The sequence below is a fragment of the Stegastes partitus genome, unplaced genomic scaffold (genome assembly GCF_000690725.1).
Source record: "Stegastes partitus isolate 25-593 unplaced genomic scaffold, Stegastes_partitus-1.0.2 Scaffold396, whole genome shotgun sequence".
NCBI lineage: Eukaryota > Metazoa > Chordata > Actinopteri > Pomacentridae > Stegastes > Stegastes partitus.
This window is the reverse complement of record NW_007578127.1, coordinates 33443-57093: the sequence shown is the minus strand read 5'-3', so window position 1 is coordinate 57093 and position 23651 is coordinate 33443. Positions and strand designations below refer to the sequence as shown.

At 41.3% G+C, this 23651-nt stretch overlaps 1 protein-coding gene across 2 annotated transcripts in view; it reads right to left on the bottom strand.

Annotated features, from left to right (window-relative positions):
- cdh23 (cadherin-related 23) overlaps positions 1-23651 on the bottom strand; it is a 231052-nt gene that overhangs the window by 203277 nt on the left and 4124 nt on the right. The window contains exons 2-3 of one of the 2 annotated variants that reach the window (XM_008285308.1): positions 22031-22039; positions 21102-21176 (exon numbers count right to left, since the gene is read on the bottom strand). In XM_008285308.1, the coding sequence (XP_008283530.1) occupies positions 21102-21176; positions 22031-22039 (84 nt within the window). The remainder of the gene's footprint in view (positions 1-21101; positions 21177-22030; positions 22040-23651) is intronic. The other variant, XM_008285307.1, reaches the window with a different exon arrangement.

The window sequence follows — 23651 nt, the reverse complement described above, 5'->3', positions numbered from 1 at the left end:
TCAGTCAATAATTTAAAAAGGTGCTAGAGTCTGTAATTAACAGTGAAATGTTTAAGTTGTAGCAGACTTCTTTTAAATAATCAGAGGCAGGTTTAATCAATTTAAATTAAAATCACCTTAAACAATCAATTGAGAGTTTTTTAAAAAAGGACACCTCAAATGTAGATGGCTGAGGATGTAGCAGTAGGAGACCTGAACACTCCAACCACAGAGCCAACAGAAACTGTAAGTCCAAAAAACTCTAAATGTCTTTCCAGTGTGACTGCATTAAGAAATGTATGGGGAAAACAGTCAAGACTTAGAGCTGACCATTTCATTGCTTCTACATTTTAAAATATCTATAAACTGTATGCTGAGTAGTCTTTAAAGCAATAAGGGGAGAAAAAAAAAATTGCAGTCTATCTGCCAAGAGAAATCTCTCATCTTCCAAGGCCACTCTGATGTAATGACTGCAATCCTAAATGGCGGACACTATTGAATGCCGAAGTCACTGGAAAAGTGCCTTGAAGCTAAAGTAAGTGATCTAAATGTAATAAAAGGGTTGTCACAGGATTAAAAAAAAAAAACACAGATGTGGCTATTATAGCAATAGCTCTGTTTTGTTAAGGCGTGTCTATAGGAGGGTTACTGGCACTTTTACATTGAAAACAGTTTTAATTAATATCATTGCCTTCACCTGTCGTTAACAGCTTGATGTGCTAATTGTAAAGTCTTGATAAAACTGTGATGCAGACACCCACTTGTGCATAGTTGTTATTACTTTTGTGTCTAGGCTGAAGAAGTCTATTTGTAAGACTTGTACACATACATTAAGTAGGTATTCTGTGCATACATGCAACTGCCAAGCATTGCCCTTGTATTGTAGTAATGTTGGGCTTAAACGTGTGGAGAGGTCAGTGCACACTTGGGGAGACGATAAGATTTACATCACATCAAGTCCTGCACCTGCTATAACCTATAAAAAGTGCAAAGTCACAGCCAACCTCTCAGAAACATCCATAGGAGTCCTGTGTGTTTTTCCAGTTTTTGACATGAAGGGTAACGTGACTGTGTATATAGGAGACCGACACGTACCTATTGTGGTGTAAATACAGCTGTGTGCACAACCGCCGTCTGCTTTCAGAGCCAGCACTGGTCATGTGGAAACTTACCGTTACATACAAAGTGCATGGTTACTTGTATTGCACCAAGCCTGTTCATTGCTGCTAAAAACTGTCATAGTTCTTTGGCGATCGTGATGAGAGTGTAGAATGCCTGCTGAACAGGAAGCTTTTTGGTGAGAGGAGACAGAGTTTGTGCAGGACAGTGCAAGCAAGGACGACTGAGGAAGGGATGAGTTCAAAACTGATCAACCAGAGCAGCTGTCATTGCTGTCCCCTGTTTTTTTTGGTTTTGTTTTTTTTTTTGTTTTTTTTATGCTTCCACTCATCACTCTGTCCCTTTCTCCAGATTGACCAAAGAGGTCAATTGCCAATTTACCAGTGCCAATGTCTTTGTCAGGAAACAATATTAATTTTGGCTAATTAGGACCTGAAGCTAATGAGCGCTACAGATAATGAGTTCATTTATAATCCATAAAACAACTGTGGCGTGTTATGGGATAAAGGAAAAAAAAAGCTGTAATAGTGGCAGCCGGACATCAGATTCAGGCTGCGGCGTAGCAAACAGTCTGGACACACGCATTTAGACACGTATACACACACACCATCCGCTTTAACTCACTCACCCTCTCTTTTTCTCTTTTTCTGTCTCATACACAAACAGACAGACACACACACACACACACTTTAGGCTCTGGCATGTCTGCATTGCAGTCCTCTGCCGGTCAACTTAAGCACATTTTCAGCCAAGCTTTTCAGACAGTGATCACCCTGTCCACCCTCTTCTAGAAGTCTGTCCTCTCTTCTCTCATCCTCTCATGGTCTCTCTTTACCTCCTTGTCTCTTCCCTTCCCTGCTGTCACCTGCCCGTCATAGAGGAAACAGTGGGCGATGAGATAGGGATGGGAAGAGGCAGAAAAAGAAAAGGAGGAATGAAAACAAAGAAGCAAAACAGATGGGAGGAAAGGCCATGAGAACATAGAAGGAAAAGGGGAAAAGGAGAGGAAGGAAGGAGGCAGGCTGAAGGAATGAGGAGCTGGCACAAAATGTGGATGTGAAAGTGGAAGTGATATACACATGGAGATGGGAATAGTTACTGGCAGAGGGGGAGATGAGGGTGAGAGGGACTTCACAGCAGATGGACATAAGAGAGCAAGAGAGAAAGATGAGGAAGATAGAGATGCATTAGTATCTCTGCCCATATAGATAAAGTCCAGCTGGCCTTGGCCTGGCTTGGCCAGTCAGTCAGCTATACTAAGCTGAACCTGACCAGCATCAGACATGCTAGTGTGGCGTCTGGAGCACAGCGCAGTTTTACAACTGTTACACCATATGGACTGGTGAGGAAACACTATTACAGTGGAGATCCAGTGGAGATCACCAAGCCTGCATGCCACAGCTAAGTTATCTTCAATGTCCTGTGAACAAGGCAAGGTGAAATAAAGGAGCCACGGCTTGATGCTATAGTCTTCATCCTTTTATCAGTGGCAAGCAGATCATTCTATTTCTCTCAGCACTGTAGCAAGACAGTTTGAATGATTTTGTCACACCCTGAAGATTGTACCAGTAATCTGGTTTGTGTATCCTTTTTCTGTACTGGTGTGACACTGAAACATCTGCCAGTGGAGAATTGGCTTCTGAAAAAAGAAAAACAGGGCTTCCTTGGGAGTTAAAAAGCTACTAAGTTTTTTGTTTGTTTATTGTTTTGTGGATTCAGTACAGTCTATTGTTTTAATTATATATTTTTTATACAACTGTAGCCTGATCCTGTTGTTACTGTTCAAGCCATTTTTACTGCAACTTGTGCCCAGACAAGACTTTATTCTACTTGTAGTGTTAAAGGGCAGCATTAAAGTCTCATCGATTAAATCCCTAAAAATTCAACTCTGATGTTTTCCATGAAAATATTACCTTCCTGCCCTGAAATAGTTTCGATGTATCATTCAGTGTTTGCAAGTTTCATAATGAATTTCATTCCAAAGCTTACAGTAAGAAATTCAGCAAAGCCCAGTTTGCTATTAAACAGATAACAGGAAATTAGTAGTTGAGATACCTGAGGTCTGCCAGAGAGGAAAGCATGGAACATACAGATACAGTATAATTGAGTACCCAAGAACAGGCTTTAAAGGTATTTAATCCATTGGCTTGGTTTTAATGGAAAAAAAGGCAAAATATGGATGCTGGCTATTTCACACAAGAGTTTGCAGTTCCATGTTTAAAGTCCTTTTCTGGACAGAGATTAAGCCCATAAAAACTCATCTCTATGTATTAAAGTTACATATCTCTTTTCCATGAAAATAATCCCTCCTTGGCTTAAATGTAACTACACAAAAATACGAAAAGTCCCACTTTGCAAGTTGTATGTGACATCGTGGAAGTCTAAGTCCATGTCAGTGGCAGAACACTGCAGTTTCAAGTTGGAAATGTTCATCATGGTGTTCTCTTGTGATACATCTTAAAATACCATATCGATATGTTGGGAACTTGATTTTCACCAAAGGAGGCCTTTAATTTAAGTTCAAACTACCACCAGTTCTTATCGACTGAAGTGGATATTCTCATAGTTGCTTTGTTTTCAGTATTACCAGGGAAACCAATGACTTCTTGTATTATTGTACATAAGTCTCCATCGAGCAGCTTTACATCAAACTAGAGAAAGGAACACTTTCTGAATAAAGCAAAACCACATAGCTCAAATTAAACAGAGTTTAAGTGACTCGGTAGTCACTGAGTCATTTCACCTGTTCTTAAATAGTTCTATTATTAAAGGTTCAGCGAACGCAAAAGTTTTGTCAGGTTTATTATTCCTCCTTCCAAATTATTAGTTGACTTAAAACAAAAGTGTCCTAGATGTTTTGTCCAGTCAGTTTAGTAAACGTAGTGTTGAGACTCTGTGGCTGTAAATTATTTCAACATGTTGTATTTTTTAGTAGACTGTTTAGGTGGGGCCCTAAAAGACGTTACAGACTGCACTGTAAGCAGTGTGTTATACTGTAGTCACAGACTGGACTGTAGCGCCATGTCACCATGGTGTTGTTCCTGATGTGTGCTGAGGACATTGAGTGGACACAGCACAAGACTTCTGGAGAACTTTGAACTTCTCCTATGTAGTCTGGCAGCAACTACTTCTACTTCCACTCTTTTAATGATGAATTATACAGATGTGACCGCACGAGAATCTCCTCTGACTGTTTTTCCCTACAACAAGCATTTGTTTTAAACACCATTAAACACCATGGTGCGTATATTGTCATTGCACTTCTAGCGTGGACAGTCTGTGTAGTCATGCGTACCCTCGTGAGTGTGTGAGTGAGTTTGTGTGAACGTAAACGCAGGAAAGTGAACACCTACTAAAACCAAAGTATCTCCCTCGCTCAGTGACTGACAGCAGAAAAGCTCGGGGTGTGTTCGGAACTGGGAGTCCTTACTGGAGACAAATACGACAGAGAGAGAGAGAGAGAGAACAAGAATGTGTGCTAAGAGAAAGGCAAAGAATACAAGCTTGCCTTATTCCTTAAAAAAAATTATCTGTGCTTCTGAAAAGGCTCGTTAAATGTCAGACAACTTCCCGGCTGTGAGATAAGGCAAAGGAGCTCTATTATACCGCAGTCTCTCTCCAGCTCACCCAGTGTTAATTTTGTCAATGAAAACTTAAACGAAAACTTTTCGTTGACGACGCTTTTTTCCGTGACTAATTTGTGACGAGAACGTAAATTTAAGAAGCACTGACAACAAAAATTAAAACGGAATCTCTGTTCATTATCAATTGACGAGTAAAGACATGATGAAAACCATCCTCTATGCCAGTGTTTCTCAAAGTGAGCCCCCCCCCAAATTCACATTTTAACAGTGATCACAGTTTTTCTAATAACATGATCACCAGTGGTATGGACATTTAAAATGCGCTCAGTTCGTAGAAAAGTCCGTTCATATAAACAAACAAATAAATAAATAAACAACGCTACCAATAGAAAACCTTTCATTGTGGGCAAATTTGTTTAGAACGCGCTTTCCACTGTTTTCCAACAAATGTTTGGTCGCTCACCTGTCAGAGGAGCTGCACTGCAGACACCTGGTAGCAGCTATTGTAGCAGCATGTGAGGCGTTCAGGGAATATCGGTAAAATGTACCATCCACCGGAGCAGCATGTGAGGCGTTTAGGGAGCATCGGTAAAATGCACCATCGACCCATGGGCATTTTCAGCAATTGTTTAGCCTGTGTGCAGTTAATGAGTGATGTTAGAAGAGGACTGGTGACAAAATAAATATATTTTAAGGTTAAAACATTTCACAAATATCAAATCTTGTATCACTGAAGATCACTGCAACATAACTAAGTTATGCAAAAACAGCTATTCATCATCATGCATGGTGGATTCATAGTTGTGGCAATGCTGATCCAAAATAAGGGAGTACGGTAACCAAATCATTAGCTGCTGCGACCAATGAAGAAAGTTGGTAGCACCAGTGTTACCATTGGAAAAGTTAGTCTGGAGCCCTGCAACAGAATCGCAAGAAACCACATCCAATAGCTGAGGATCTCCTACTCTCCACTGCTCTTGATATGGTGTCAACAATGACTGATGAGACTACCACTGCAAAATTGAAGGCTATCCTCCCCTGTTACTTTTACTGATCACTGAGCAAGTTGTTGTTGCACTATTTGACTGCTCATAATATTTATTTTTAGTAAATTTAAACTGGCTCAATTCATGACTATTTAAGGCGAGGGGGGACCCTGAAAGATTTCTGTCCTGCGAAGGGGGGCCGGACAGAAAAAGTTTCACAACCACTGGTTTAGATGATTAAACACATAGTTACAGGTTTGCTTACAATGGAGCTTTTACTACCATGACAAACATCCTTTTGCAAAATCTATGACAGCAAAACAAAACTGTCAAAATACTTAAACAGACTAAAATGCGGCTAAAAATTAGACAAAAACTAAAACAGATTTCCCCAGGCTAAATTTTAAGTAAAAGAAAACAAAACTAAAAGATTAAAATGTGACTTCAACTTAATCCAGTCTTTGGTGAGTAACTAAGACTAAAATTAAGTTAAAATTCTTGTCAAAATTAACACTGAGCTCCCTAGTCCACACATGAATATAAGCACAACTCAAACATACTCGCATGCCTTTTGGCCTATCGATGAGCTCAACATGCACATACAGTACTTAGAAGACTGACACACACTTAAGTATCAAAAGATAACAAGTGCTACCATCACATTGACAACATGTGAAAAGGCGACAGTTGCATTACTATGCAGTGAACAGCAGCACACTGAGAGCATAATGAGGACGAAACAAACAAACAAAAAAAAAAAAAACACAGCGGCACCAGCAAACAAAAGCAAGAGGTTTAAGTCAGAGACCGGTCTGTAAATGGGGGACAGAGTGCAGGCACCCCACTATCCAATTAATCCTGTCTGGCACCAGCACACTGGCCTTTATGAGAACAAATGTCAGCTTTCAAGACAAGGACGAGATAACCTTTCTTCATAGAATGCACACCAGCCTCCAACGACCGACATTGATAGCACACTGCAGGCATCTAATATAAGCTGATCCAGCATGTCATCTAAACAATAATTCAAAGGGTTTAGCAAATTCGTTCTTGTGGAACTGATCAGATTGTGTGGTAACTAAAGCGTGCGAAATTAGAAACGCTACTCTCTTACTGCTACCACCACAAGTTGCATCTACATAAAGGACCCCTGATGTCACACGAATCTAAAAATGGCGACGGTTGGCCACAATCATGGTGCATGAAATATGTTGATTAAAGTGCCCCAAACACAGGTTCTTTGTCAGCCGGAACTCAGTTTCATCTGTCAAGTAATACTCAGAACATTGTAACAATTATTACATTATTTTATTTATTTATTTATTTCTTAAGATTCAAAATCATTTCTAGTGGTCTTTCAGACAAGTAACCATCTGATTTTCAAAGACCATTAGGAGTTTTCCATGACATTTAATCTCTCTTTTTTTTCTACCTTTGTGTAATTGAAAAAAAAACAACAAAAAAAAACAGGACTTTTTTGTATTAAAAAAAAAAAGCAGTAATATGGTTGCGCTGGAGTCACGACACTAACTGCTGCATGCATGTCCATCTTATGAAAAACTCAAATAAACAATGGATTCATTCACACAAATACACACAAGTGGGGCGACGTACAAAAACATACAGAAACACACACATATGCATTCCCCCCTCCTCATTTCTACAGCTTCCCTGCAACAGAGCAGAGAGAGGTGGTCGCTGATGTGAAACATCAATTTCCAGGTTAGCTGCTCTGCGTGGCTCAGGCAGGTATCAGCCGTGACCCACCTGGGCCAGATAAGCAGCTGCAAGAAGCTGATCTGCCAGCCAGCAATGCACCTCTCAGTACTGGAGAATGGAGTAACACACACACACACACACACACACACACACACACACACACACAAGTAAACAAATAGTAGAACCCAAAATAAAGAATTGAATGTGAGTGGAAGAAAGAAAGAAAGAAAAAAGCTACACTAAACAGTAATTTTACTTTTTCGGTAAATGTTGTGACATTTTCAAAATTACTTATTTCCCCAAATGAAGAAGAAAAATATACATCCACTGCATAAACATACAACACATTAGCAGTGCTCTGGTTGAGGGTTCATCCTCTTGATACTTTGATCATTTGACTTGCTGGGACCTCTGGGATTAGACTAGGTTTAAACCTGAGGCATTACAGAAATACACACACAAACATGTAAACAAACTGAACTCTGTGGCGATGCTGATAATTTGGGGTAATGAAAAAGCTTGAAATAAGCATCAGAAATATTGTGCTGTTCTCTTTGATGATTCTGAGAGTCTGATCTCTCTCTCACACACACTGAATTGCACAGTACAGTGGGGTGTTTTGCACAGTCAAACAGGATCCTGTGTGTGAATGTCAGCACATATGCCTCCGACCACACACAGACACAGATGTACGGACACTTTCCAAATGAGCCTAAGCTCCATTTAAAGCCCAAAAGAGTGTTAAAACACTGTGTGAGAGCACAACTTGGGCTGGTCAGGTAATCTAACCACTGGCGCCATCACAGTGACGCCTGTCAACTCGGTGCTGGGCGTCTTGGCAGCGCTGCTCAACCTGATGTCGCGCCACATTCCCACAGACAATTTCAATTAACTTTTACAACCTAGAGAAATATCACACACGCAGCCTACAGTTTTTCACGCTTCCCCATCTTTGTCTTTGTCTCTCTCTGTTCTCACTCTCTGTCTGGTCAGAAGACAGGAAACTCTGAATGGAACAGGCCAGACCACAGAAGCAGTTTATCTTTTAACAGGAGATGAGGAGATGGAGAGAGATCACTACAGTGTGAAATGTCTAAGATTGTGTCTCTGAGGAAACACTAAACAAGCCTTACGTAAGATGCTGGCCAGTGCAGCTACACCTGAAGACCACATTGAACACTTAATTATCACCTGACTGTATCAGTCAGTCAAGTGAGACACGAGATCAGGGTTGGGTGTATGTTTTCTTTTTTGTCTTGCCTGTACTTCACACCAGAAGTGGTGCGTCAGACGTACGTAAACACGACTTAAGTGTCTGTTCAAAGGACACATGCAGACCAAATTGTCTTTGATAGAGTACACCAAACACCAAAGCTACGTTTATGTGCTGAGGTGTGCATTTATGCAGTTATTTAATCTATTTTGTGCAATTTGAATGAATACTACATGAGAAAAAACAAAGACTTAGAGCGTAAAAAAACAAAGTCCCATATGACACACAGAGAATCTAGATTGTATTGCTAAATGGATGTATGTACATCTGGGTACACATTGAAATGAACAACTGAAGGATGTCTAAAACATTCAAAAAACACTATAATGAAATGTTTTTCATGTCAGAAAACAAAAACTTTTCTTGTTTTAACCTATCTAACAGCAGAAAGAGGAAGATGTGTCCTGAATCAGAGTTTTGCTTTAGCATTGAAGCATTCCTGTAAAGTCGATTAACTAAGGCTGTGGATTTTACTGTGACACTCTCTGAGAGACTGCTGGGATTCACTGAAATGAAGTGCATTCAGCAGAGAACTTACATTTTGAGATGTGTATACTTTAAGGTTTGTGTTTCATACAACTCTACAGTTTACCTCTCAAACTACATTACAATTTTACATTTCTGACAGTTATACAAACTACTTTCAGATTTAAACAAAAAAAAATGTTAAAATACAATTCATTGTGACAGATCCTAAGTTGCACAAAGTGGTTAAAATAGTATTTGAACCTAGTTATAAATATTAAAGCGCTATTTTTCTGTTTAAAAACAGAATGGGATTGGATTGCGCATGCAGCATAGCAATTTGACAAAGAGATGTGTCCAATTACTGTACATCAAATGATATCATGTTATTTAAATGTCAAATGTAATTTTCATCCTGGCAGTTGAGTGACCTGACACGTTTTTTGCCTGCATTTTGCTACAAAGCATGTGAGGCTGCATTAGAAATGGACAAAAATATGTTGATGGCTCTCTCTGCTTTTTGATTCAAAGTTACATATTTAGATTTTTTTTGTTTGTTTGTTTTGTTTGTTTGTTTTCATGAAAACAATACTCTCTTGCCTTTAAATGGTTTAAATATAACTCTACACGGTTGCTGCACAACCACATGTTGTAGTATTGGAGTAAATCGACCATAGGGACAGAAACAGTTGCTGAAGAAGAACGATTTGGGAAAACTCCTCTCTGCAAGTTGACAGAATTGGTTCCTTGGGTTTGTTATGTAAGAAACTGCCTGTCTCAATCTATGTTTTTGAGATTGTCATTGCAGTCACAACAGTCTCAAGGTGGAAACACTCAGCCACAGCATTGATTGCCTATTTCACTCATGATATACAGTGCTTAACAAATTTATTAGACCACCACCCTAAATTAACAGCATTAGTCATTATCAAAATCTTTTTTTTAATGTTTCTGTCATGGTTAATACACCAGTATGTAGAAGCTCTTTAACTAAAATAAGATTTTTAATGCTAAAATATAATTATTATTGTTATTCATTCATTTTCAAATTTACTGTTTTACAAGAAAAATAAAAAAATAGGAAAGTACATTACTATTTCTTGATTAAGTTGTCAAAATACATTTATTTTCTTGCATTCCTGAACAGAAAATGTTGTTTTAGTGGTTAAATGTTATGCTTGATTAATTTCTGACTTCTCAGAGAAGCCAGTGAGCCAGCTTAAGTATAAAAAGGTGAGTTCAGCTCGAAATTCCTCATTCCTGTTCAAAATGGTAAAACGTCAAGAGCTGAGTGCGAATTAAAGCACTTCATGATGCTGGATGGTCTCTGAGACAAATGGAAAGACATCAAAATGCGCCAAGGAAGAGGCAGGTGACAAAAGTTAACTGAAACAGATGTCTGACACCTCAAGATTTGAAGTACTAGAGAGAGAAGGAAGACCACTGGTGATCTTTAGGCAGAGATAAACACTTCTAGATCAGAGTCTGAGAAAGACCATAAGCAGACGACTGATGGAACAAGGCTTAAATGGAAGAAGAAGAGCTGCTAAGAAGCCATTATTGAGGCAAACATCCAGAAACACCTCAGATTTGCCAGGGAGCACAAACACTTTGACAGACGAGTCCAAGTTTGAACTCTTCAGTCGGCATTGTCGTGTCTATGTTCACTGAAAAGCTGGAGAAGGTTTCGATGCCAGATACATTGCACCAACAGTGAAACACAGTGGAGGTTCCATCATGGTATGGGGTTCCATTTATGGAAACGGCATGGACAAATTATTGAAAATCAATAGTAGCATGAACAAGAACGTCTACCACAACATCTTAGTTCATCATGGAATCCCTTCTGGACTGAATCTCATTGTGGGTTTATTTACCAACAAGACAATGAGCCCAAGTATACATCAAAGCTGTGCAGAGACCATTTGACCAAGAAAAAGGGAATCTGGAGTCCTGGAATTAATGGACCAGCCAAGTCAAAAACCCAGATTTGAATCCTCTTGAACAAATTTGGGATGTAATACATTCAGAGACTGATTGCACAACATTTTCATCGAAAGCAAGTCTGTGGGAACTGCTAGAAACTATTTGGAAGTCAGTACCAAAAGAGGCTGTGGAAAAGTACATAAAAGCAACGCCAGCAAGAATGTTATCAAGGCCAAAGGAGGCCATACACAATATTTAGCTTTTTGGTTATTATGTGTGAGAAACGACTGTTTAGTTGTTTCAGTTTGGGTTTTTTTTTTTTTTTGTTTATATTTTTTTGCCAAATAACTAAAAATAACATTTTTAGTTTAAAACAAGTTCTTTAAGATTTCTAAAATATTTCTGTTTTTTTGTTTTTTATGACAGGTGGTCTTATAAATTTGTTAAACACTGCATATTCTAACATCTAAAAGAAATGCCATAGGGACATGTTAACATAGCAAAAAGAACAACTATGTTTCACTGTAGGGGGTCTCTCCACCAGATACCAGTAGTGTTTATTATTTCAGACTATCCAGCCATTCATTATCTATCCATCCATCCATCCATTATCTATACACTGCTTAATCCTCACTAGGGAATGATGCTTTGTCCATCCATCCATCCATTATCTATACACTGCTTAATCCTCACTAGGGTCACGAGGGTGCTGGAGCCTATCCCAGCTGACTTGGGGCAAAGGCAGGGGACACCCTGGACAGGTCGCTAGTTTATCGCTACACTTAGTAACAGACAACCAAGCACACTCACATTCACACCTACGGACAATTTAGAATCTCCAATTAACCTCAACATGTTTTTGGACCTTGTGGGAGAAAGCCGGAGAACCCGGAGAGAACCCATGCTGCACGGAGAGAACATGCAAACTCCACGCGAACCGGGGACCTTCTTGCTGCGAGACAACAGTGCTACCAACTGCGCCACCTTGCAGTCCGATTTCAGACCACATACGAGAAAAGATGCAGCACAGACAGAAAAAAAAGAACAAAAATCAGACAGTAGGAAAGTAATCAAGATGAGTGAAAAGTGATGGAAATGAAAATGATGTACGAGTATGTTCAGGATACTGAGAACTTGAGGAAACTCAGGGGTTATGCTACAATGGCGAGCCAGAGTGTTGAGCGTTTGCATGGGCCATAATAATACTAACACATCACGTGCTGGGTAAGTGCAGAAACAGCGTCATGATGGATGGTGTGTTTGCAGACACCGCTGAACCATGGACCCCATTATTTCCTGGGGGAGGAAGGGGGGAGCAAGGCACCACCGGGGAAAGATAAGCAATGATTGACTAAACCAAAACAGAGGTCCCTCATGGATGGCAGTCGGCTGGCATTATTGGGAAGCCTTTGTGGGAGTCAATGCAACAGCTCAATGACAGCAAAGAGCTGTCACAAGAAGCAAAAGATCAAGTGTTCCCTCCCCAAAGTGAGGTAGGCAAGGACTCTTCTTGTGGAGAAGAAAAACCTGCAGTCATTAAGAATATCTCCCAGACACGTTAGGACTCATCCCCCCTGCTGAGATCAGGTGGTTCAAACCTCAACGTGAAGGAATATTTTACATCTGCAGCTGGTAGATAGGATTTATACAGTCAAACCACACATGCAAAGAAAGAGACACAGTCACTCTAATACACATAGCGCATCCACCAACTCAAACTCACAAACAGTGACAGATACAATGGCAGCTGCCAGAGATGCAGAAAGGACACACACACTGCATTCCAATTTGGCTAAATGAGGAGTGAAAGTGGGAGTAAAAACAGACCGCTGTGCTGCCCGGTTGCAGTCAGGCAGTAACAAATATCTGGAGCATGTATCCTGCAAGAGGAGACCCAAACACTGAATCCACTCTCAGAGGAACTGCCCCCTTCTTTTTCTCTGGACAGTAGCCTAATTACCCTTTCACTTTATTGCTGCTCATCTTTCTTTATTTCTTCTTTTATGCTCTCTGTTTCTGCTCTAGATGGTCTGGTATGTAGAGGCAAAGGACAGGCAAAATATCCTTGGATGTGTTTCAGTCCTTTGAAACACATCCAAGGTAATTTCAGATATTTAAAAATGTCAAAAAAGGAAATTAAGGGTTCACACTTACTCAGAATGTTTTAGGCTTTGCTTCCCGACGAAAAAAAATATTCAGTTTCAAGCCCTTGGGCTGAAACATTGAAAGCATAGTAATTCTCCTGCTCAATTCAACAGTTTAAGTTATTTTTTTTCTTATGTTTACATGTTACAAAATGTGACGAGAGATATCTTGTTTTTTTGATGCATCACTTTGGTTGATGAATCAATTCTGAGCACTACCTAGCAAGTACTGCAAAACATTTCTCCAATAAATTGACAAAATCTTGGTTCACTATCATTGAATAAAAATGTTTTCATGTCTTATAAATGGATGCCAAACATATTACACATGTTGGGATATGATCAAAATAAGTACAAATGTGATTTGTTGGACATTTATATTGATAAAAAAGAAAACAGAAAAAATATAGAGAATATATTCAACCACAGAGAGGTTTTTAATGATTATTCCTCATGAACTGACTATATTATTGGTGGTGGGATGAGCAGGTGTTGTGTTCACACATTTAAAATTATGGCCTGAAGTCCGTATATTTACATGCATTTACTTTGTGTTCTGTTACAGCAGTGAGTGTTGTTAAGCGCCTGCTCGCTTGCCTTCCCTGGTGGTTATTCACTCAAGACAGCGATACGATGATAGATGTTTGCAACACTGAGCACTGGCCTTAGTACACATTTACACAGCCAAAACTTTTATTATGGAAGTTTTCATTTTTTTCCCAAGGGAGATCCATGTAGCTGAAAATACGCCAAAGTTAAAGGAGAATTAGCAAATGTTGTAAAATAGGGTAAACTGAATGGATGGTAGTTGAGAGAGAGAAACAGGCTTTTTATCTGAATGTATTACAGGGCTAATTGATTTAGAGGCTCGGAGTAAGAGATAGAGCGGGAGAGTGTACCTGCCTGGTCAGTGATTTGCTCCAGGAGTGTCAGCCAGGTATAGAGGCTTTTTCTGTCCAAGCAAGTAATGGTCTGACCAATTATTTGATCAGCAGCAGAAAAAAACAGAGCTGAGTGCTCTCATGTACAGCCAGGTGCCACTAACGGGGAATCAAATATGGATTTCCCAATGCCGATCAGAAAAAGCTCAAGGAGAAAAGCCTCGAAGCACCAGTCATGTCCTTCCTGTAGTGATTTAAACAACATTAAAATCTGCCATGTCTGCTTCCTAAATGGTTTTCACTGGTGTTTAAAAACAGCTGCTGGCAACATACAGTACATATGCAATACGTTCCGTCATGGGAAACCCTTAGTCATGAAAATGTCCAAGCAAACTTTAAAACAAGACAGCAATATTAACACTGACACTTTAACCACAATGCAGTCATTTCTATAGCCAAAGGATAATTTCAGAATTTGTTGATTATTATTACAACATAATTAAGATAATTGAGAGGACTGTAACTATATTATTCGTAACATAAAGATAGCTATGCTGTTTTCAAATGTTAGATAGAGAAGTTTATATCAGTGACATATTTTTATTATAGCATTTGTACAATCTGGCAGAGTGATTTGCCCTGTTGGGGAAGGACACTGGCATTGGGGAGTGTGCTTGGTCTGCAACAATGTTTAGGTGGGTGATACGTGTCAAATTTACACCCTGATGAAAGCAGGACCCAAGGTTTCTCTGCAAAAAAATGCATTGTAATAAGATGATCAATGGTATTCGCATTACCGGTTAATGGTTTTATTATTGTAGTTGCTAAGTATAAATACAGAATTTTCTTTTACATTTTATCTCATGGGTGGCTCGTGGTTAGCACCATCGCCTCGCAGCAAGAAGATCCCCAGTTTGTGTCCCGGTGAGGACACCCCGGATCTTTCTGCATGTAGTTTCCATGTATCCCCGTGCACTGTGGGTTCTCTCCGGGTTCTTCGGCTTCTTCCCACAGTCCAAAACAGGTTAATTGGTGATTCTAAATTGTCTGTAGGTGTGAATGTGAGTGTGCTTGGTTGTCTGTCTCTCTGTGTTAGACGCCCGTAGACTGGTGGCCCGTCCAGGGTGTCCCCTGCCTTCGCCTTGAGTCAGCTGGGATAGACTCCAGCCCCCCTGCAACCCTACTGAGAATGAAGTGGTGTATAGATAATGGATGGATGGATTGTATTTCATCAGTTTAGTTTCTAATTCATCTATGATGCATTTCTCTGTGTGAGCCTGTGTGAGGGGTGGAGGCGGCTCTCAAACACCGCAGCACTGTGCAGCACTCACATACTCAGACATACTCACAGAACTTGCTGTTAGTGACAATGGTGGAAAGAACTAAAGTGTGGTTACACTTTACCAGGGTCAATACTGGAAATGCTCATTACCACAAGTGCAACAAGTCATTTGCATGTGAGAGCAGAAACATAATCTGTGGAAACACCCAGACAAAGTTCATCACAAACAGGCAGAGCAGTGCCTTACTCGTAGTTCAGCTCTCATTGCTCTAGGTGAGCTACATGTGCTGGCAGCCTAGAACCCACACATGGAGATAACTAAATAATATGAATTAAAGATTAAAAGTAACATTAACGGGCTGAGTGCTTTGCTATGGGTGTGTTCATAGAATCTGTCTGAAACGGTCAGCGCATCATCTGAACTGTCAGAACTGAACTGTATCAGAAATTCAGTTTCATTTTCAGAGTGCTCAGAACAGGGAGAGTATCGTGATTTGTGGGCTGCAGGTAGAATGTATGTTGTATGTCTCTAACTGAATGCCAGTGTTGGAGTGCTCTAAACCTTTCCCTAAAACTTTTGTAACAACACAGTAAAAGTGTACAGGGGAGAGTAAAAGAGAGGACAAAAAGAGAGGAATCATAAAGCAAGGTTAATTCTAATGTTCTTAATTTAAAAAATTTCCTTCTCATAAATAAATAACTGAAAGTAAAGCACCTGTGAAAGGAACGCTTCGATAAGCACTATCAGTAAGTGTGGTTGTACCAGTAAAATCTTAACGACACCCATCTCTTGTCTCTAGTTTATGGGTGCAGGCAAGCTAACGCAGTCAATACAATGAATCAGAGAAGCTGCACAAGAGACGGTGTCCAGAGAAGACAGTGTTGACAAGCCATACTTAATGCAGAGTGTGCTGAGCAGCTGACAGCGAGGAATTGGTTGGAGAGAGAGTACACAGTCATTATCAACACGTTTAGAGGAAGACTTTAATAAGATGTTATATGGGGCTACTTCTTGCTCCTTAATTATTATTGAATTGGGAACGCCACAGAGCTAATTAAAAGTGCAAGGTATTTACTGTGCCAGTAGAATAATGTGAGGGCGTAGAGGAGAGCAAGAGAGAAAAAGGAGTGGGAAGAAGTTCAGACAAAAGGTTGGCACTTAAAATGTTTAAACTATGTCCTAGTACTGCTACATACAGCTTAGGCTCTACATCTTTGATGCAGGAGTAAAACATAAGAAAAATAGTTCAGAAACTTTGGCTACAGAGCTTTCCCTCTGGAGGCTGGTTCCTATAAGAGAAAAGACAATATAAGACAGAAAATATAGTGTAAGAAAGAGAGGTCTACATGGGCTCATATAAAAGGTGTTACACTGCTTTGCTGCTTTGGAAGTCTAATTTGTCTGTTGTGTGATCTGGGGGAAATACAACATGTGTTTTTATCACACCTCCCTTTTGTAAATTTCATGATCTCTTGTTTAGCTTCATAGGGGGTCAGTAACAATGCCTCAAATGGTTGTTTAAAGAAGAGCTCTTCAATTAATTTATGCAATCAATACAGCCGAAAGCATCTCTGCTGTTGTTCTCTTTTGCCCTCTGAGACTACAAAGAAATGTAAAGCGTACAATGAGTTAGCACATATAAATGAACATGTGTTGTAATAATGTTAGCCTGATTCAGATTTTTAAATTTAATCAGACAGCAACGCCTCATGCTCAATTGGCATAAAAACTACAAGACAAGCACAAACCTTCCCAGCAGAGTGTGGAAGTTTCTTATTTTCAACAAATGTTGTGTTTCCACAAGTTAATTACTCAGTAGAGAGCTTAATCTGCCGAATCAGGGCAAAGTGGATTAGGAGATGAGAGCGTTTAATCAAAGTGTTCTCTCAGTCTAATTACACATCCCATTTCCTGACACAACACACACTGTTATCTGCCACTGCATTTAAACATCAGCTCCTCTGTTTAGCTGCCCTCCCCCTCCAAGAGTGAATGATCCCACTGCCTGGATGTGACAAAAAATCATGAAATGTAAACACATGCATGCATATTCACGCTAAATGGACATTCACACATAGAGAAGGTACAGACATGCAGAGAGTGAACATAAACACAGGGAGGGTTTTGTTCCAAACAAAATATTCATCTGAGGCATCATTGTATCACTGCAGTGTACAGCAGACCACTAATGCAGCCTAATCAAGCATCACAGGCATTATGCATACAGTGGAGGCTAAATATTCCTTGTGGGCTCTGTTTCACCTATGTATCAAGCTGAGGGTGTTGTACTTGTTAGTATTTTTTATTTTATTTTATTTTTTTAAGGCAGTATACTGTGCACACTGATCAGCCACAAGATTAGGTGAGTAACTAGGTGAGGTGAATAACATTATCCTGTCACAATGGCACCTCTCAAGGGGTGGGATGTATTAGGCAGCTAGTAAACAGTCAATTCTTGAAAACTGATGTCTTGGAGGCAGGAAATGGGCAGTTTAAGGATCTGAGTGACTTTGACAAGAGCCAAATTGTGATGGCTAGAAGATTGCATCTCCAAAACAGCAGGTCTTGTGGAGTGTTCCCAGTATGCAGGGGATCATATCTAGCAAAAGTGGTTCATGGAGAGGCAACTGGTAAGGGTCACGGGCACTAAGGATGCAGTGATGAGCATGAGGAGTGAAGCCTGGCCCATGTGGCTATGATCATGCATCACCGCTCACTGTGTATGGGACTGTGTAGTTGCAGACCCAGCACCCATGCTGACCCCTGTTCAACACCAATAGCACCTAAAATGGACACGTCAGAGGTGAACCAAGGAGCAATAGAAGACGGAGACCTGGTCTGATGAATCTAGTTTACATAATATGAAAAGTTGGGTGGGTGTGCATTTTTATCACGAGATGGCAGCTTGATGCACTATGGGAAGAAGACAAGTGGGCAGAGGTAGAGTGACACTCTCTGTAATATTCTGCTGGGAAAACTTCCTGGCATGCGTGTGGATGACACTTTGACACGTAGCATCGAGCTAAACATGGTTGCAGAACAAGTGCACTCCTTCATGGTAACAGCACTCCCTGATGGCAGATTCCTCTTTCAGCAGGATAATGGTCCCTGCCAAGCCAGCAAAAATTATTTAGGAATGGTCTCAGAAACATAACAAACGTGTTGACTTGGCTTCCAGATTTCAATTTGGTTGTGAAATGTGTCAGATCCATGGAGGCCCCACCTCATAGCTTCTAGGATCCATTTAAATGATCGGCTGCATGTCTTGTTACCTGATACCACAGGACACCTTCAGAGGTTATAGCAGCACGAAGGAGACCTAAACATAAGAGGGTTTTGATGTTTTGGCAGACTGGTATGTGTCGGTACTGAGTTTTTTTACAGCACACATCTGTGCAAACACCTTGTGCTAGGAGCCATACCAAACCTCTTGCTGGGCCCGATAGAAAAGAGGGTGTAGCCTCAGATCAAATAGATGTTTGGATGTGTTCCCTCATCTGCCTGATAAATAATGTGCAGAATGTGCTTCTGCAGGCTATACAGCGCTGAGGCTACTGGCTCAGAGACCATGCGTTGGAGCTACTGATCTGCTGCCTAGAAAAATAGTGTTGCCAGCATGTGTGCATGAATGCAGACCATTTCTACTTGAGGACAGTCTGGGTTGCTCATCTGTATAATACCGTATCAGTGGTCCTATTGTGAACATGCCAATCAGCTGCTTATTACACAAACTGGTGTCACCTCGCACAACCTGCTCACATGAACCATATGCCGTTACATCATCACCAAGACTTGGTAACTGAATGTGACTAATCCGAGCGGCTGTGTGAAACCTGATCACTGTGCTGAAGTCGTGCAGTTTGGCTTCCAGTCAGCCAGACAGGTGCTCATTTATGTTCATCAGATTTGTGGTAAAATAATGGTCTAATGAAGTATAGATGAAAGTATGAAGTTTTGTGATGAATATGATTAAACTGCCTCCATTGTGCCCTGAAAGCCCAATTTAACAATTCTTTATTCTTTGCACAATCTTTGCACTGAACCTTGAGATGAGAAAATACGTTTTTTTTATTTTGCTCCTTTATTCAAATCAAAAGAAAGAGCGATGCCAGCATTGAAATTGCTGTTGGGCTGTTTTATTAAGTCAGGGCGCTGGATGATAAGTAATCTTGAGTTTGTGGGTGAGAAAACTTGGGTGTTTGGGGTGAGGAAGGATCTTATACAGTTCTTAGCTTAGCTCCATCCTCTGCTCACATAACACACAAACGTTTGACTCAGAGTGTGTTTTGTGTGTGTGTGTGGGTGTGTGTCATCCATGCGTTTATGAATTGGAGGGCCTCCTAGATGAGGACATCTGCTGAGCTAATAAACAATAATCTTGACAAATTGTCACTGTCTGATCAGCTCTGTCCGCCCTAACAATCACACCAGCGAAGAAGCCATTACAGACCAGGCCAGTAGCATGACTGACAGCTCTCTGGACCAGTGGAAGGTGTTGCTGGACCAAAGCCCAGCTGCCTCAGGAGAGGACACTGATTCATGGCCAGAGGGCAACCTGAACAGCGTGGTTAGGGAAATCAGCAATGCCACCCACCATCACATCCGTGCCCTTCACTGGTCTGAACGCCAGCTGACTTTATGAAGAGATGGCCTTTAGCCAAAATCTACTTTGTCCTGTTGGATAAAGATACCAAACCAGGCAACTATGAGGACAATGGTATTTGAGGTCACAATGACGAGGATTTACTGTAGTTTTCGAGGGATGCTATAACCTCTCCTGGCTGCACGATAAAACATTCGGCTAAGATGATGATGATGGAAGATAACAGATGAAAGACGGGGTGATGACTGGAATATTGATGACGACGAGGGAGACTTGCTGGTGTATTTGAACTTTCATGAACCCAATACAAAATGTGAATAAAGGAAAAAAAAATAAAATCAGAAGATATTTTGTCCATGCCCATGACATGTAACTGCTCACAGAAAACAGCTGTGAGGAAGTAGACATAAGCGAACACTCCAACACTCAGACCAGGAGTGTTGACAGACTGGCAGAGTGTAAAGGTCATGTGATAAAAGAAAAAAAAAAAAAAACTTCTAGAAAATCAATTCAATATAAAGGATTTTAATTCCGAGCCACTGACACCCTCAGAGATGATGAAAAGCCAGACATCTTCAAATTGCCCTGTCAATCATTGCAACCAACAAAAATGACAAAAAATAAATAAGAGGGGGAATAATAAATCCAGGGGGAGTCGGACTCAACCTGGTATCTGGTGTTCATACCATAACCCCTGACTGCCCCCAACAGCAGTGGGATGCACCACATAAGCAAGTTTATAATAACATGGAGATACCAAATCTGGACAACTCGTTGACTCACAGCAGCAACAAGGTGTGGAATAGCCAAAACATTCCAGGTTTCTTTTGTGCCAGCTGTATACAAGAGAACGACTCAGTCAACAAGACACTGGAGTTTTTCCTCTCATCACCAAGACACACACAGAAACACATACACACATTCTGATAGAGGACATCCATTGCTATCACTGTCAGTGTTTGTTATGACATCTCTCCTCAGTTGTTTTTTTTCCCCTTTGCAGTTTATATTCAGGGGATACAGAGGACAGAACATTTCTGTGCAGTAAATAAGTCGACAAAGCAAAGACGCCGTTACTGTACTTTCTTCAGACCACGTCGATGCATCAAATGCAACATGTTGACACTTCAGAGACTCACCAATATCCGTATCTTCATAGATGAGAAGGTAGGTCGAGAAGAAGTAGTTCAGGAAATGTGGTGGCTGGTTGGAGCCTGCAATGAAGACAAAAAGGATGTAATCAACATTTTATCTGGAATCTATCTATTCTGTTTTTTCTTTTCATGTTGTCAACAGCAAATATATATTGTCACATAAATAATGCTGCAGATACTGAAAGGTTTTGTAGGTGTTGCTCCTGCTTGTGTCTCCCATAATTTACCTTTCTATACACTCAAACTTTAATCTCTATTACATTTTGAGAGAAGCATCTTTTCTGTTGGATTACTTTTGTGACGTACCACAAATACACTGCAAATCAACACACCTTTGCCAATTATTGTATTCCTTTACTGTCACTCCTTTTCAGCCAACCAGTCATATCTTAGATGGGGTGGAACTCATCCCTCTGATTACCCACAAAATGGGAGAGAAGCTTTAAACATGTTGTAAGAGAGTGTATTTGAACTGAAATGTGTAGTTTTAAAACCTAACCCCATACAGTTTTGGTGCGTAAACCTACCAGTGAATGAAAACGGTTAAAAAACAACGTGATTTAAGAATTTAAGTGAATTTAAGAAACCAAACCCTGGTCTCCTGGATGAAAGTCGTGTTGTTGACTTATGTGGTTGTTCTGCTTATTTGGACTTTGCGGCTCCTTTAAATTGGAAACCTTGTCCACAACGTCACAATCGTACCTTTGTAGAGAAAATACCTTTCATTCAAATGAGAATGCAGTTAAGTTGTCTTGGAATGTCATTTCCGAGAGACAGGGTTGTCTTTTGTGCATAAAAATTGTTGTTTTCATTCTGCTTCACAAACAATACATGTCTTGTCCTTCCTCAGAGGGTAGTAGTAAATATATCTCAGAATATAATACTGTATGCGTGGCTAGAAAGTTTACATTTACTGATTTCTGCTGAGGTTTTGAGATGGCCATACCTGCTTTTGTTAAAAAGCAAGCCAACATGTTGGAAAGTGTTTAAATGCAGACATTTAAGTAATAACTGACACTTCTTTTCAGTCCTCCAACCCCCAAAATGTGCTGCAAAGATTCTTCTTTCTTTTAAATATTTATATGTCAGTATAACACAAACACACAAGGTCCCGCTGCACAAGAGCTGTCTGTTCAGGTCCAAACATTAGGCTATGACGGGAGGGTTGCCACACCAATACGGGAAGGACGCCACAAGCATGGGAGACCGCCGCATGCACAACTACATGGAAAGACACTACGTCCACTACGGCACCAGCCCTAGATTCCCTCACCTGCCTCCCCGGTGTCCCACATTCTCTGATTCCTTTAAATAAAACCTGCTGTTTCCTAACCCTGCTCCCTTTTCGTTCTGGGTCCAGCTCTCTCACACACCTAGTGGCCACCAGCCATAACAGAATCGTCTCACCAAGAACGATGGACCCAACGAACTCCAGCACCCTCAAGGAGGCTCTGAATGCCCGAGGAACCCCGCTAGGGAATCATGGCCAGCTTTTACATGGGCTAAGGGTCTACCTCCAGACCCTCTCCACCAACGTCCAAGGCTTTTCCTCCCGGCTGGACCAAATGACATCTGCCAATGCCGGATCCTCCCCGGATTTCCCTGTGAGTACTCCTCCCGCTACTGCCCCCTCTTCTCCTTCCCCCCGTGTTACTCTTACCCATGAACCTGCACATAGACTCTCGAGTTTTTTCTTTGCGTGTTTTTGTTGATTCGGGGACTTCTGACAATTTTATTGTGTGACTGTGAGTTTGCTAGTCAGAAGAATGCCCCACTGGAGCTCCTAGAGACCCCGCGCATAATCTGTGCATTCAATGGCAGACTAGCAACCAGGGCCACTCACCGCACTACTCCTCAGTCACTGATCGTCTCGGGGAACCATCGGGAGAGCATCCAGCTCTACGTCGTTTCTTCACTCTTAGCCTCTGTAGTGCTGGGTTTCCCCTGGCTGCAACAACACAATTAACAACTGGATTGGAGGACCTCTTCTATCTCTAGTTGGAGCGTCTTTTGCCAGACGCAGTGCTTACAGTCCACTGCCCCGGAGAAGAGACGAGGCTACCAGCAACATCGGACCTCGCCGCTCCCCAGCGTCACGGAGGTTACGCCGCCGAGCGTCACGGAGGTTCTGCCACTCCCCACCGTCTTGTGCCATGCTCACTTTCTTCAGTCCGCTGCCCCGCAGAAGAGACGTGGATCCCGGCGACACCCTACCTCGCCGCTCCCCAGCGCCCAGACCTCGCTGCTCCCCAGCGGCACGCAGGTCCCACCGCCAAGCGTCGCGGAGGTCCCGCCTCACCGGTCCTGCATCCTGGCCATCCCCGTACAGGTCGACGCCGCCACTGAGCTGGGTCCGGGTTCTGTTCCTGTTCCTGGGTGGGGTCGACGCCACCGCCGAGCTGGTTCCTGATCCCGGGCGGGTCAACGCCGCCACTGAGACTGTTCCTGTTCCTGGGCGGGGTCGATGCCGCCTCTGATCCTGTCCGTGTCGCCGAGCGGGTTGACGCCGACTCTGTTCCTGTTCTCCAGTGGATC